The sequence below is a fragment of the Dreissena polymorpha genome, chromosome 10 (genome assembly GCF_020536995.1).
Source record: "Dreissena polymorpha isolate Duluth1 chromosome 10, UMN_Dpol_1.0, whole genome shotgun sequence".
Classification (NCBI taxonomy): domain Eukaryota; kingdom Metazoa; phylum Mollusca; class Bivalvia; order Myida; family Dreissenidae; genus Dreissena; species Dreissena polymorpha.
The window spans coordinates 21,274,838-21,289,019 of NC_068364.1; the positions used below are offsets into that span (position 1 = coordinate 21,274,838).

Consider the following 14,182-nt stretch of genomic DNA (forward strand, 5'->3'; position numbering starts at 1 on the left):
TGAAGATGTAGATTCAAAAATGGTACCATTACAAGAAATATCGAGAGAAGGGATTGACCTGATGCTATGCCTTGAACCAAAAAGAATAGACTCCGTCTTACCTAAATGCAGAGACAACTTATAATCAACCAACCACTGAGTAACCAGATGTAAATCCTCTTTCAATAACCTTTCAATATCAGTTTTACACTTACCAGACACGACAAAACCTGAGTCATCTGTATATAAGCATTCGCTGAACAGTCTCTTATCACTATAAAAATCATCGCACTACCCGTTATTGTTTACACGATGCGTGTCTTACGGTCCAGAGGCACGGAAGATGGGAACGACTGTAAATCATTTGTGCTAAATAACCCCATGTCACTATCAATCAATAATTTCAGAGGCTTTGTGGCAGTTTATTGGCTTTGTTATATTATGTTAAATATTATGGGGGAAATGTATAAAGCAATGGGCTGATACACCAACTAAAGGAGTTCAACAAGCAAGCATATATAAATGTATTATAGAAAATAATATGTTTTAAACTTACGATAATTAACTGCAGTCATTTTGAACATTGATCTGAAACCAAACAGGAAGGAGGATTTAACAATTTATGGTTAAGATTTGCCAAACATAAGGTATAACAAATGTCATAATGTTGGACTACCTGAAGTATGGTATGACACAAAAATTTCAGAAAAGGGGAGCCCAAAGAACTCAGAAGTGTTGAACACTGGATATCAACATAAAACTTCATAGGTGTATAGATTTCATTGAGGAGAACTGCCATGCAGAAGAACCATAACCCTACTCTTTCTTTAAGAAGTTATTGCCCTTTGTTTTTTGATGATTTTTTAGGGCTATTTCGCAGATACCATGCACGATTTCAACATGAAACTTCATGGCTGTATTGATATTAATGAGGAGAAGTGACATGTCAAGAAACATAACCCTTCACTTTCTTTCTTAAGAGTCATTGCTCTTTGTTATTTTTGTATGATGGTACTTTTCAGGTCTATATCTCAGATATGATACAGAATTTCAACATGGAACTTCATAGGTGTGTAGAAATCGATGGGAAGAAGTGCCATGCACAAGAAACAATCCTGAACTTTCTTGACTAAGAGTTAGTGGCCTTTGTTGTTTTTGTATGATGTAACTTTTCAAGGCTATATTTCAGATACGCTACAATATTTCAACATGAAACTATCGGTGTGTAGATATCAATGGGCCAAATTACAATTTATAAAAATCATAACTCTTAAATTAATAATTACTACCTATTAATTATTACCCTACACTTAATGATTCTACTGTATGTCATGGGATTTGCACCGTTCCATAAACAAAGTTTATTTGGCGGGGGAAATCAATTCAACGAATTTGCTTGTTTATTTTAGAACTTGTGTCAGAGTAAAATTTGTAATCTGAAACACACTTCTTATGTTATAGATTACAGGACATTAAATAATTCTAGCTGCAATTGAACAACATGCATGTATGTTATAAAAAAACACACTTTGCATTGAATAAGCTTTTGAAAACTCATCCACAAATTTACAAAAACATACAATGACAATGAATCCATTTGGAAATGTGGGGACCCTTGTAAGACTTGTCATGGGGGAGTTTTTGAAAGCAAATCGATGGTTTTAGCCTGGTACGTTGAAAAACATGGATGCCGGGGATGGAGCAGTTTTCCTTATATGGCTGTAGTAAAACATTGTTAACACTCTAGACGTTAGTATTACACCTCAATCTGCAGGAAAATTTTGTCATATCATTTGTTCTAATGATAACTTGGCTGAACTTTGAAAATGGTTTTGTTTCCTTGAAAGACATGGCCCCATTAGGGGAGGGCAGTTATCTTGAATCCTTAATTCTTGACGCTCTTATGGTCATGTTTATTGGCAAATCTTTATTAAACTTGGTCAGAACATTTTGTCCCAATGAAATCTTGGCTGCGCTTTAAACTGGTTCATGAGAGCTTCAAAAATAGGTCAATATGCCAATTGTAATAAAAGCATCTTTATTCTTAGGGCTCAGACTACATTCAAAAGGGGAGAAGTGAATTCTCACTCATATGAAATTAAGGAGAAGAGAGGCAACGTAAAGGAGAAGTGGTTTATGTTCGGCCTTTAATCAACTTCACTTATTTCGTTCACCTCATTATCATGATTAATCAGAAACAATTCTCATTCGGCAACAAACCCACTATATTTACAGTGTTAATGTTTTTTATAATTGTATTTTACTTAATTTAAATAATATATTATAAATCAATATGTGGCTCAACGTAAATCATCAGAAGGAGAAGTCACTTCTCCTTCATGTAATTAGAGGGAGAAATAAGTATGTCCGGGAAGAAGTTATCTCTCACATCTCCCTCACGGCTGAGCCCTGATTCTTTCTTTGTCAAATATTCACAGTTGTCAGGTCAGGTATATTTGTTCTAATTATATATCACCTGATTTCAAAAACAACAATAGGCTGAACAATCAAATATTTATGTTCCATTTCTTTCATTTTTTGAACTCCACTTTGTCAGAATACTTTAGTTCCTTATTGCCCCTTTCTTTGACACATTACACCACATTTTGTTTTATTTTTACATGTTTTGTTTAAAAACCCATAAACACTCAAAATCAATAAATATTTCATACAATATTTTGAAAATAAAGCGAACATATACAAAATCGATGTTCGTTATAGCAATAATCAAAATGTCAAAGCTAGATGTGCTCTGGTAATATAAATATAACACGATACAAAATCTTGTTTTTATTTTTTGGTCATAATATATTCCATTAGAATTTCCTGGCTACGGTATTCGAACATTTACGTGTAAATGCAAGATTGGCTGTGGGCAGCTTTCAAAGCATGACATAGATCTCATGAATAGGTTATTCTTCCGACGCTGCCTGAAGCCAGTGTCGTATTTGCTTGTATTTCCTTAAATGTTACCATACCAATCTTGCGTTGAAAATTTTGCTATAATTGCAATAAGGAACACTGATTGTTTATGGGTTAACTTTACACAATCTGTTTTAAAATATTGGTTTATTTTAAGTATTTATGTTACTTTAAGTACATGAATAAAGACTTGATTTTATTCCACTTTTATTTTTTTCAGATTTTCAATTAATACCTATAGCTATACATGGACATTTCAACCATGTGCTCCTTTGTCAGTATGCGGAACCGCTTCCACTGCAGCAGAATGTACCAACATCATTTATTTAAATGGACTTCCATGGACTGCATTTTACTAAAACCTATACAGGCTTTAACATCGAAACATATGTTATGAAGTTAGGAAAACATATTTTTCATCTTTCATGGTCAGATCTTTTTAAACAAATGATATGTTTTTCACATGTCAAGTCAATCATGGGTAATAAATGATGTTATGAAACATCATAAGTAAATTGATGAGAGGTTTGTATGTTGGACTTTTGTTTGCATCTGTCACAGCACAGCATGTTTTCCTTATTAATGAGGGTAGTATTGTATCATCATTGCAAGAATCTGACCAAAGTAATGTGTTACAACTACTATCATTCAGGATTGTGGCATGACTCAGATCTTAAGAAGTAACATAATACATTATGCGGTGTAAAAAAGTTTATCACTAGTGCTAACCTTGTAAAGAGTACATGTTACATGTAATCCTGGTGTCCCTAGTTGGAAGGTCAATGTCAACACATGTATGTCATCATACTGTTACAGTCTGTCTAGACTTTTGATTGATTATTCAAAATTAAATTAAAAATATCCTGCCACATTATGATAACAATATAGTATGGATGAGTTGCATGCAATGGCTCTGTATTGCAAAATCAAAATTAATGTCAAGGTCATGCCTACAGGTCAGTGCTCAAAATATGAAGACAAAACAGCTTTTGCTGACTGCATTTTTAGAATAGCATGTCTCATCCTGATGATAGGGCATGAATAGGGTATGTCTGTGTACTGAAGTAAGGTCAAGGAACATTACACTCATTATATGATGTAATAATGGCAAAATAAATGGCATTTATGACGATGCTGCGAAGCAGCTCGTCTATGTTATCATACCATGAAAAAGAAAAAAATCACAATGGCGACCTATGTAAAAGACTGAGTCAGTCCGATTGAGATAGCTCGATTTTTCTAATCGGCATACCTCGCTGATTATCATTGATAAAGGTAAAGGAAGCTCAGCTTTAAATAGAACAGCATATTCTGGGGAAAAATATTTAATACTAGTTTGAAAACGTTAATTTTAAATCAGTTATATTCAATCCATTATATGTTTATAGATCAATGAAACAACTATGCATTTTCTGTATTGTATTTTACATTTGTCGTGATTCTGTAAATAAATTGCGAATGAAAACGTGTATAATAAGCGTTTAACGCGATCATGAGTGTAAAAAACGAATTATTTCGAACCTGCCATGTGTAAACGTTAAAGCGAGTATGGTATATAAACAGCATACTAGCCGTCCGATATCTATGAAATTCGCTCTTATGCATGCTCTCTCATTTGCATATGCAGAGCCACATCAGTGCACACACTATGTTTGATAATTCATTCGTTTGTTGGATATTGTTTGTGGTGTTAAACACATATTAGATCAAATCGCGGAGATTTCGTTAACCTTACCATGTGTTCATGGGCGAACTCACGTATTTAAGTCGTATTCGACTATGTGCTCAAACCTACTTCGTTTCAGGAATCATCATGAAATTATTGCCGTACTTAAAGAACAAACACGCATAAGCTTATTGAATTAGAGAAAAACAATAATCAAAAGAGAAAAATTATATGTTCATGCACATGGGCATGTGAAATCACGTCCGTACGCATAACATCATTAACTTATGAAAGGAAACAACGAAATATAAAGTTTGGTATGATATACATGTGAAATTAAAGAGCATGGTGTAAGTAAAGAGCATGTCAAGTTTTGAATATATCTGCTACGTAACGTAATGTTATAACACACAAACGTTTTACTGTAACAGAACGTTTTTTAAGATAAGTGGTAAAGAAAATACTAGTACACGTCGAATATATTTTTAAAGATATGTCAATGTCAAAGGTAAAATAATTCAAAGCGGCGCATAAGTAGGCATTGTGTTTCTGACAAACACATCTCTTGTTAAATTCTGACTTTGTGAGCTTTTGCTAGTTTTTTTAATTAAAAATCTAGAGAAAATTATTAAATATGATTTGGAATGCCAACGTCCTGTAAGGTACGTGATTTCTATGTCAGGGTTTAAAATTTAAAAAAATCTCTTTTGTCGCAAAAAGATTGATAAATCAAAATGTTAATTAAAGTTTATCATGCCATTTATTCAAAATAACATCATAAGTTGTTTTTACATTGCAATTAAGTGTATAAACTATTCATAGTAAAGATATAACAACCTTCAAGTGAGAAAAAAAGAACATAAATAGTAATATAAACAACACCATTTACTCTTACTCAGTAAAACGACTCTATAAAATACGCAAAACAGTTTTTCTTAAAACTGACTTACACATTTTTTAAGAAATTTAATGCAGATCTGATTTAAAGACTATGTAGCTTATTAGGATGCTGAAAACATACCCTGCAATCTTTAACATAAAATACAGGTTTTCGAAATATTTGTTTAAGTGGTGTGTACGTCCTTAAGATAGTAGGCCATCACAGACAACAATAACTTAATTGTGTATTTATTTTAAAATAAAGGAATTGAAGAGGATATTTGTTGATTGAGGGGAATTATATTTTTACGTGGTTTTTATTTTTAGCTCACCTGATAGCAATGTGCTCATGGTGAGCTTTTGTGATCGCCTTTTGTCCGTCGTGCGTCTTCTTTTGTGTGTCGTGCGGCGTCAACATTTGCCTTTTTAACACCCAAGAGGCCACTTTTATTCATGAAATTTTGTCAGAGCATTGGTCTCAATGATATTTTGGATGAGTTCGAAAATGGATACGTTTGCTTGAAAAACATGGCTTCCATATGGCTGTTGGAAAAACTTGTTAACACACTTTAAGTCACATTTTTTCCAGTCTTCATGAAACTTGGTCAGAATATTTGATTTAATGATATTTTGGATGTGTACGAAAATGTTTCCAGTCTATTGAAAACCTTGCCGCCAGGGTGTTCTTTATTCGTGAAAGTTGGTTAGAACATTTGTTCTTATGACATCTTGGGCTGCACAGAACAGGTCAGTTCCTTTGAATCTCAGGTGAGTGACTTTGGGCCTTTTAGGCCCTTTTGTTTGTAAATAATCTTCATAAATAGCATAGTCATGAGTGAAAATTAAGTTTCTTGTGGCAATGAGTGTAATAAATAGTAAAACTATATTTTCAGTAAATTACTTCACACAAGGATGCAGCTGAAAGGAATCAGCCCCCTTGAAGACAGACTGTTGCAAAGGCTCACATCTGCCTGGGGCCATTTTGGGCAGAATTGTGTAAATATTGTTAAAAATTAGGTATAGATAGATAGATTTATTTCGGTATCATGGTGCAAATAATACTTTCTAAGAATGATTACAGGATTGAAGTGCTTCTTACTATTTTCAAATGTTTTTATTGGAGGCAAGCAGTGTTATTTTAAAACATTTTGAAAAAAGGTCCAAGGCTCTACTGATTGGAAGAAATTTGACTTAACTATAAGGACTAAACATACTTTGAACAACTATCCAACTGATTTAAGTTGTACTTACCGTCGTGGGTGAACCTTTGCCACTGACGCTGTTGACAATTATATTTATTATATTTTTCATATTTATTGTTTTGTTTTGGAAACCTTGAAAAACGGTAAGGCTATCTGTGAAAGGCTTACATTTGTTAATTGCACAAAATTTATGTGGGAAAACATAGATTGGGCTTTAATTTATCATAAGGGACATTGAAACCAATAATTGTTTTTTCCGATTTTGAGGGTTTTCAAAAACAAAACCAATACCATTTTTACCAATATTTTTGCATTTAGTCCTTGCATTGTCACATTTTATTTCACATCATGATTAATCATAATCTCAGTAAAGCAACAGTTCGTGATGTGATTGAAATTCCCTGTTCTGTATATATGTCTATCCTTACAAAACACAGTCTGACTGCATCTTCACATTTTGTGTTTTCCACTGTCATTTGTTATTTCACGTCATACATGTAGTATTTATAATAATATTGTGTTGTTGTTGTTTTTTTAATTGTTTTTTTATATTTATTTAAGTACAGCCATATTTTTCTTGTGTTATTCTTAGAATGCTCATTATATACATGTATCTATTTACAAACCCAGAAATCGCTCCATTGATCACTTCATCGAGGCAAGAACACATTTAATGATTTTGTAATAGAAAATTTCCTTTTTATTTCATCTTCAGACTCACTCCTGATTAATTCTTAGCGCAGCCCATTTACTGAAGAATAAATCTACAAATTTTATTTAAGAACATTAATATAAAGTAATTGCCGCTTAAACCTGCGACTTGCACTAATGCCAATAATATTATGTTCTACCCAGTACATGGATATCATTACTTCACATGTGGTATACCCTTGTGATCGATCACTTACTGAACAATTTATAAACTTCACCCTTCAACTTTTTGTCGACCTGCTATTATTACTTGAATCCCACATTAATGCTAATAACATAGAAAATAAAGTTGAAAATAATAAGATGGAATATAAGTAATTGTAAATGCATGTATCGCGATCTTTTCCCACCCACTATAATGTATCAAAAACTGCTCATGAGACTTCAATTTAGAATTTAGGATACATTAAATTTCAATGATTATGTCCCAACTTGACCATTTAACACTCTGCCATACGTTATTGCAGTGGAAGGCTACATATGCTAAAACCATTCGATCAAGCTCAGCCTTAAACCTAGATTTTAGGGCTTCTGGGACTTTGCGCGGGGGGTTCACGACGGGGACTGCATTTTCTTTCAAATGCAATTTGGCATGACCTGGGATTTCTCCTACACCGCTGAAAAGCGTTTTGAATTCGGACATCACAGTGTCCTTGGTAAGAGGCGTCTGCTCTTTTGGGGTGTTTTCAACTAAATATGTCAATTTGATCAATTTTAGATCAAGTGATGATTTGAGGCCAAGTAGTGGAGGGGCTTTGTTTCCGACTACATAGAATAATGCGTCTATTTTGTCTGATAAATGGGAGCAAGGGAGACGTACTTTACCTATAACCTTAATTAGGTCACCTGAGTATGAGGTGAGTTTACTGTCGGGGGCTTCCAATGGGCTGCTCAGCTTAAGATTGCGAAATGTATCGTGAGGGATTATATTGCACTCACTTCCTGTATCAAATTTGAAATTGACCGGAGTCATATTTGGCCCAATTGAAATTTGTACAAATGCACGGTCTTGAGACTGTGAAGAATGTGCACTTACCACGTCAACGAAGTACTCGAAGGTGTCGCCGGAACCACTGTCACTGTGTCCACAGGCACCTTCCATAGCACTATTGTCAATGTCATGCACTGACTTGTGCGCACTCCGTTGTTGTCTACACATAAAGGCAAAATGGTTGAGTTTGTGGCACTTTCTGCAATGCTTTCCGAAGGCTGGACAGGATTGTTTGTTTGACCCATGGTTGTTGCCGCAGTTGTCACAGGGTTGCTGTCCACGGTGTTGCTGTTGTTGTTGTTGTTGTTGTGGGTACTGCTTATGCGTTGCCTGGCGTCGTTTCGGTCCTGATTTCCGCTTGGAGGCGATAGCGTCCACTGGTGTTGCCGTCATTGACGTTGCGCCGGTTTGATTGGAAACAATGTTCATTGATGCCATTTGATGTTGGCAGTATTCAAAACTTTGAGCAATCTGAATTGCCTTATCGCGAGTCAATTTGTCACCCTCGTTGATCAGTTTTTCACGAATTCGTGTGTTGTTGGTACCGATCACTAGTCTGTCCCGGATCATCTCGTCTTGGATGCCATTGTCTTTAAATTTACAGTCTTGCGCTCTAAGGCGGAGTCGGGTGATGAACTTGTCGATTGAGTCTGCCCCTTGGACTTCATTGTAAAAACGAAATCTGGCGAAGACAGAGTTTAGTTTCGGCTGCACGTACGTTTGAAATCTCTTGTAGTGTGCCTCTAGTCGTTTGTTTTCCTCGTCGGAGAGCTGCCAAGTTTGATATACGTCTCGCCCTTTGTCGCCAATCCATAGAAGAACGTAGGCGATTCTTTCTTCTTCTTTTTTGTCCTTTAATGGCCCTTTGAACACAAGTTCGGTGTGACGCTTGAACTTTTCCCATGCTTCAGGTAGATTTGAACTCTACCAGTCCATGCTGGGCGGTGTAATTCCTGACATATTCATTGTCACTGTTTAGTATTCCGCGCGTCGTGAACGAAATCCAGTTGATATCAGTTTATGTGAACGTTAAGTCCGTTATTCTGACACCATGTTGTATATTGTGTATTTATTATGTGAGTGTCAACACTAATTTGAAGGCAATATCACAAGATACACGAGCTTCTATTCTATATTGTGTATTTATTATGTGAGCGTCAACACTAATGTGAAGGCAATATCACAAGATACACGAGCTTCTATTCTACGATTTTATTGTAACATATTTACAGTAGCATATGAGCGTCTATACAGTTGCGCTGCTAGCTATGCGCAGGGCTTATCACCGGAGCGGGATAAAGCGGGAATCCTTAACACGTGGTTGATCACGTGGTTATTGTTATGTTCTAATAATACAACACAAGGGTCGGGGCATTTTTCCTTATATGGCTTTAGTAAAACTTGTTAACACTCTAGAGGCCACATTTATTTTCCGATCTTCATGAAACTTGGTCAGAAGATTTGTCCAAATGATATCTTGGATGGGTTCGAAAATTGTTTTGGTTTCTTTAAAAACATGGCCACCAGGGGGCGGGGCATTTTTCCTAATAAGACTATATATGGCTTTTGTAAAACCTTGTTAACACTCTCGAGGCCACATTTATTGTCCAATCTTCATGAAATATGGTCAGACGATTTGTCTTATTGATATCTTGGATGAGTTCGAAAATGATTACGTTTGCGTGAAAAACATGGCTGCCAAAGGGCGGGGCATTTTTCCTTAAATGGCTATATATGGCTATAGTAAAATCTTGTTAACACTCTAGAGGCCACATTTATAGTCCGATCTTCATGAAACTCGGTCAAAAGATTCATCCCAATAATATCTTGGACGAGTTCAAAAATGATGACGGTTGGTTGAAAAACATGGCCACCACGGGGGCGGGGCATTGTTCTTTATATGGCTATAGTAAAACCTTGTTAAAACTCTAGAGGTCACATTTATTTTACGATCATCATGAAACTTGATCAGAAGAATTGTCCCAATGATATCTTGGATGAGTTCGAAAATGCTTTTGGTTGCTTTAAAAACATGGCCATCAGGAGCGGGGAATTTTTCCTTATATGGCTATATATGGCTATAGTAAAACCTTGTTAACACTCTCGAGGCCACATTCATTTTCCAATCTTCATGAAATTTGGTCCGAAGATTGTTCTCAATGATTTCTTGGATGAGTTCGAAAATAATTGTGTTTGCTTGAAAAACATGGCTTCCAAGGGGCGGGGCATTTTTCCTAATATGGCTATAGTAAAATCTTGTTTACAATCTAGAGGCCACATTTACTGTCCGATCTTCATGAAACTTGGTCAGAAGAATCATTCCGATAATATCTTGAACGAGTTAAAGAATTATGCCGGTTGGTTGAAAAACATGGCTGCCAGGGGGCGGGGCATTTTTCCTTATAGGGCTTTAGTAAAACCTTGTTAACACTATAGGGGCCATATTAATTTTCCGATCTTCATGAAACTTGATCAGAAGATTTGTCCCAGTTATATCTTATTATCTCAGGTGAGCGACTTTTGGCCTTTCAGGCCCTCTTGTTTTTATATTTGTTTTCGTATTGTATTAGATTAACATATTTCCCCATTCATTTGTGATGTTATTGTACAACATTGTCAGAATGAAATTATTAAACAGTGGAAAAATAGGTCTGCATTCATGTACATAATCGGCAGCCCTAATAATTGACAGCTCTCGAAGTGCATGTTATGACCTTGACCTTGGGTCTCACATGCCATATCACGATGGATAACATTTATTGCAAATTATTTGAAATTTTTCATGAATAATGATAATGTTACCGTCGTGAAAAGCTGCACTATAGCCAAATCTCCAGATGGTGAATGTTTGTGAGTCTTTTTATAATTGTACATAAGAATGACAATGGTTAAGTGGACAAGCTGTATTAAGGACAACAATTGGCCTTAAACCTTTCCGTGTTACCTGGACAATAGTGGTAGGGTAGACGACATGTTGTCACTTTATAATGGAAAATTATGGTAAGCTATTTTAAAATTGCATACATGAATGACGTTAGACAGCTGTGTTATTGCCAAATCGGACCTTAAACTGAAAGTGAGACCTTGACCTTTTTTGTAGATAGACAACATTGATATTTTAAAATAGTAAGATGAGTAATAAAGTTGCAATCTCAACACATTTTATAATATTCAGATCTAACCTTTGACTTCTAAGCGAGATCTTAACCTTTGTGGTAGGGAGACAACTTGTCGTGATTTTTATATCGTAAGATGGATAATGAAGTTGTAGACTGGACACATTCTAAAATTCTCAGAATTCACCTGTGACCTCTAAGTGTGACCTTTGACTTGGAACTATGGACATGCGTCTTACATGTGACACACTGTCTTAATATGGTGAACATATCTGCTGATTTATATAATTTATTCATTATTTACAATTATTTTAAACTTGCTCTATGAATGATTAAGCAACTGTTCAGACAAGCTCGGAGGAACTAATTCATGCATGGACATACTTTAACCCTTTCACACATAGATGGTTTTTGACGCACTTGCAGTCCCTTAGAAAGTTACATTTAATTAAGTACCTTTGTTACTAAATTCAAGTTTTAGAGGCTCTATTTCCAACCCTTAGTTACTGATGAGAAGCAAACAGCATAAAACCTGAACAGACTGTGAGTTACTTGCAGGCTGTTCTGGTTTTATGCTGGTTGCAAAAGCCATTTTTATTTGCTTATGGGGAAAACATTTTGACACCTGTATAGTACTTTTCGCAAGTAGGCCCCACAAGACAACTGAATACAATTTAACAATTTATCAATTGATTGGTTAAGTGAAATCACAAATTATTGAAAACTTTAAAGATTTTATTTCTCATAACTAATAGAGAACATCAAAAAGATTATTGAAATACAAAACAATCCTATACATGCATTAGAAATGAAAAATATTGCACTGGTCACAAAGCAATAACAACAACAACAAATAGTTGGATTCAAAACTGAGAAATGAAATCATAATTTTATACACTTCCTTACAAGGCTAACTTTTTTTGCTGAACTTTATTTTTCTATTTAAGTATTTTATATTTGATAAAAAGTGAGGTTTAATTAATCATCTAACAAGTCATATAAAACTAGAATGAAGTATGAACTTTTCTTTCAGCGCATGCAAACATTAAAGTCTGCAGGTAGATTTCACAATAATGAGCTGAAGACCCCTTATTTATTTTATATTAATATTTCAACACAAATATAAACTTTTAAAAAGTTCTAAAATGGATTTATTTCACACAAAAAACAAGAATACAATTGCTTGATAGCACTCAGGTATTAACTGACTAGCTGTTAAAAACTTATTCTGAAGCTATGTTTTGGAAAGTTAATTTAAATTAAAAAATTTCAATTAAATTAAATTTTGTAATTGTAAACCAGACTTGCCCATAGACTTTCAAAATGTTAAAAATTGTCATAAAATGTATTTAATTTACTGACTATACTTTTGGAAATATCTAAAACATCTAAAACAATTATCGCTGAAAGAAGGACAAAAATTGAACAACATGTTTTGCCTTCACTAGGATACAAATCTATATACACTCCATGGGTTTTTGGGTTCAAAATACAATGTAAGACACGCCATCACTTGCCCATTAATGCTTTAGAGCTACATGTAAACACTATTATACAGTGTATTAAAAATTCACAACATTGACAAATTATCGATTAAAAAGTGTTAAAAAAGCCATTTTGTTTGAAGTTGAAACATTTATGTAAACCAATAGTGCTATTTGGCTTGTTTTAATATGACATGTAATTTTTTTACTCTGACAAGTTCTTTTTAAATTGCAATATTTGCTAATCTGTGACAAAGTTTTTTTAAAGACCAAAAAACTAAACCTCGAATTACAAAAAATAAAATAAACACGTGATGTGTTTGTCAGAAACAAAATGCCCCCTATTGAGCCGCTTCAAAATAAAATTTCAATATATCATTTGGCAGGTTTAGAAATTATCTCCCTTTTATAGCTTATTACTTCCCTTGGATAGTATATTTTGACTTTTGACCGTGAAGGATGACATTGACCTTAAAATTTGTTTCAGATTATATCCTTTTAAAAAATATCACTTCCCTTGTGAAAATGATCTGTACCTGCCAAATGATATAAAATAGAAATTATCTCCCTTTAAAGCTTATTACTTCCCTTGGATTTTGTTTTTTGACCTTTGACCTTGAAGAATGACCTTGACCTTTCACCACTCAAAATGTGCAGCTTCATGAGATACACATGCATGCCAAATATCAAGTTGCTATCTTCAATATTGCAAAAGTTATGGCCAATGTTAAAGTTTTCGGACGGACGGACGGACAGACAGACAGACAGACAGTTCAACTTCTATATGCCACCCTACCCGGAGCATAACAATATTGTAAACGTTATATCTACATTATTGCATAAAATAAGCTACTGATATTTTTTAGCAAATCTTAAAAAAGCCTCAAAGTCACCCTCCAGCCTTAAAATCCTTTTCAAAACCTCGGGAATCGGGAGCTGTTTTATTGAGTCATCCACATCACCATGGCAACTCAGGTACGAGCGGATGTGGTAGCGGCACCTACGCTTCAAACTCATCTGTTGTTGCAGCTCAATCTGAAACCAGTGTCGCCAGGTGATTTGAGAGCTACCTTCGTGTACCCAGGGATCCAAGGGTGAAAGGAAAGCCCCAGCCAGTGTTAAATACACTCTGACTTTTGCTGCAGCTACAAAAAGATCATGCTTTATATAGGTAAAACATTATAATATTTTCTATTGTTATAATATTTTGGAATCCAAGGATGAAAGATACA

At 34.7% G+C, this 14,182-nt stretch overlaps 1 protein-coding gene across 3 annotated transcripts in view; it reads right to left on the reverse strand.

Moving 5' to 3' along the window:
- Positions 1 to 12,188: 12,188 nt before the first annotated feature.
- Positions 12,189 to 14,182, reverse strand: part of LOC127847796 (serine/threonine-protein phosphatase 6 regulatory ankyrin repeat subunit C-like) — a 32,605-nt gene continuing 30,611 nt past the window's right edge. For all 3 annotated transcript variants that reach the window (XM_052379955.1, XM_052379954.1, XM_052379956.1), the window contains one exon: positions 12,189 to 14,095. In XM_052379955.1, the coding sequence (XP_052235915.1) occupies positions 13,800 to 14,095 (296 nt within the window). In that variant the 3' untranslated portion in view covers positions 12,189 to 13,799. The remainder of the gene's footprint in view (positions 14,096 to 14,182) is intronic.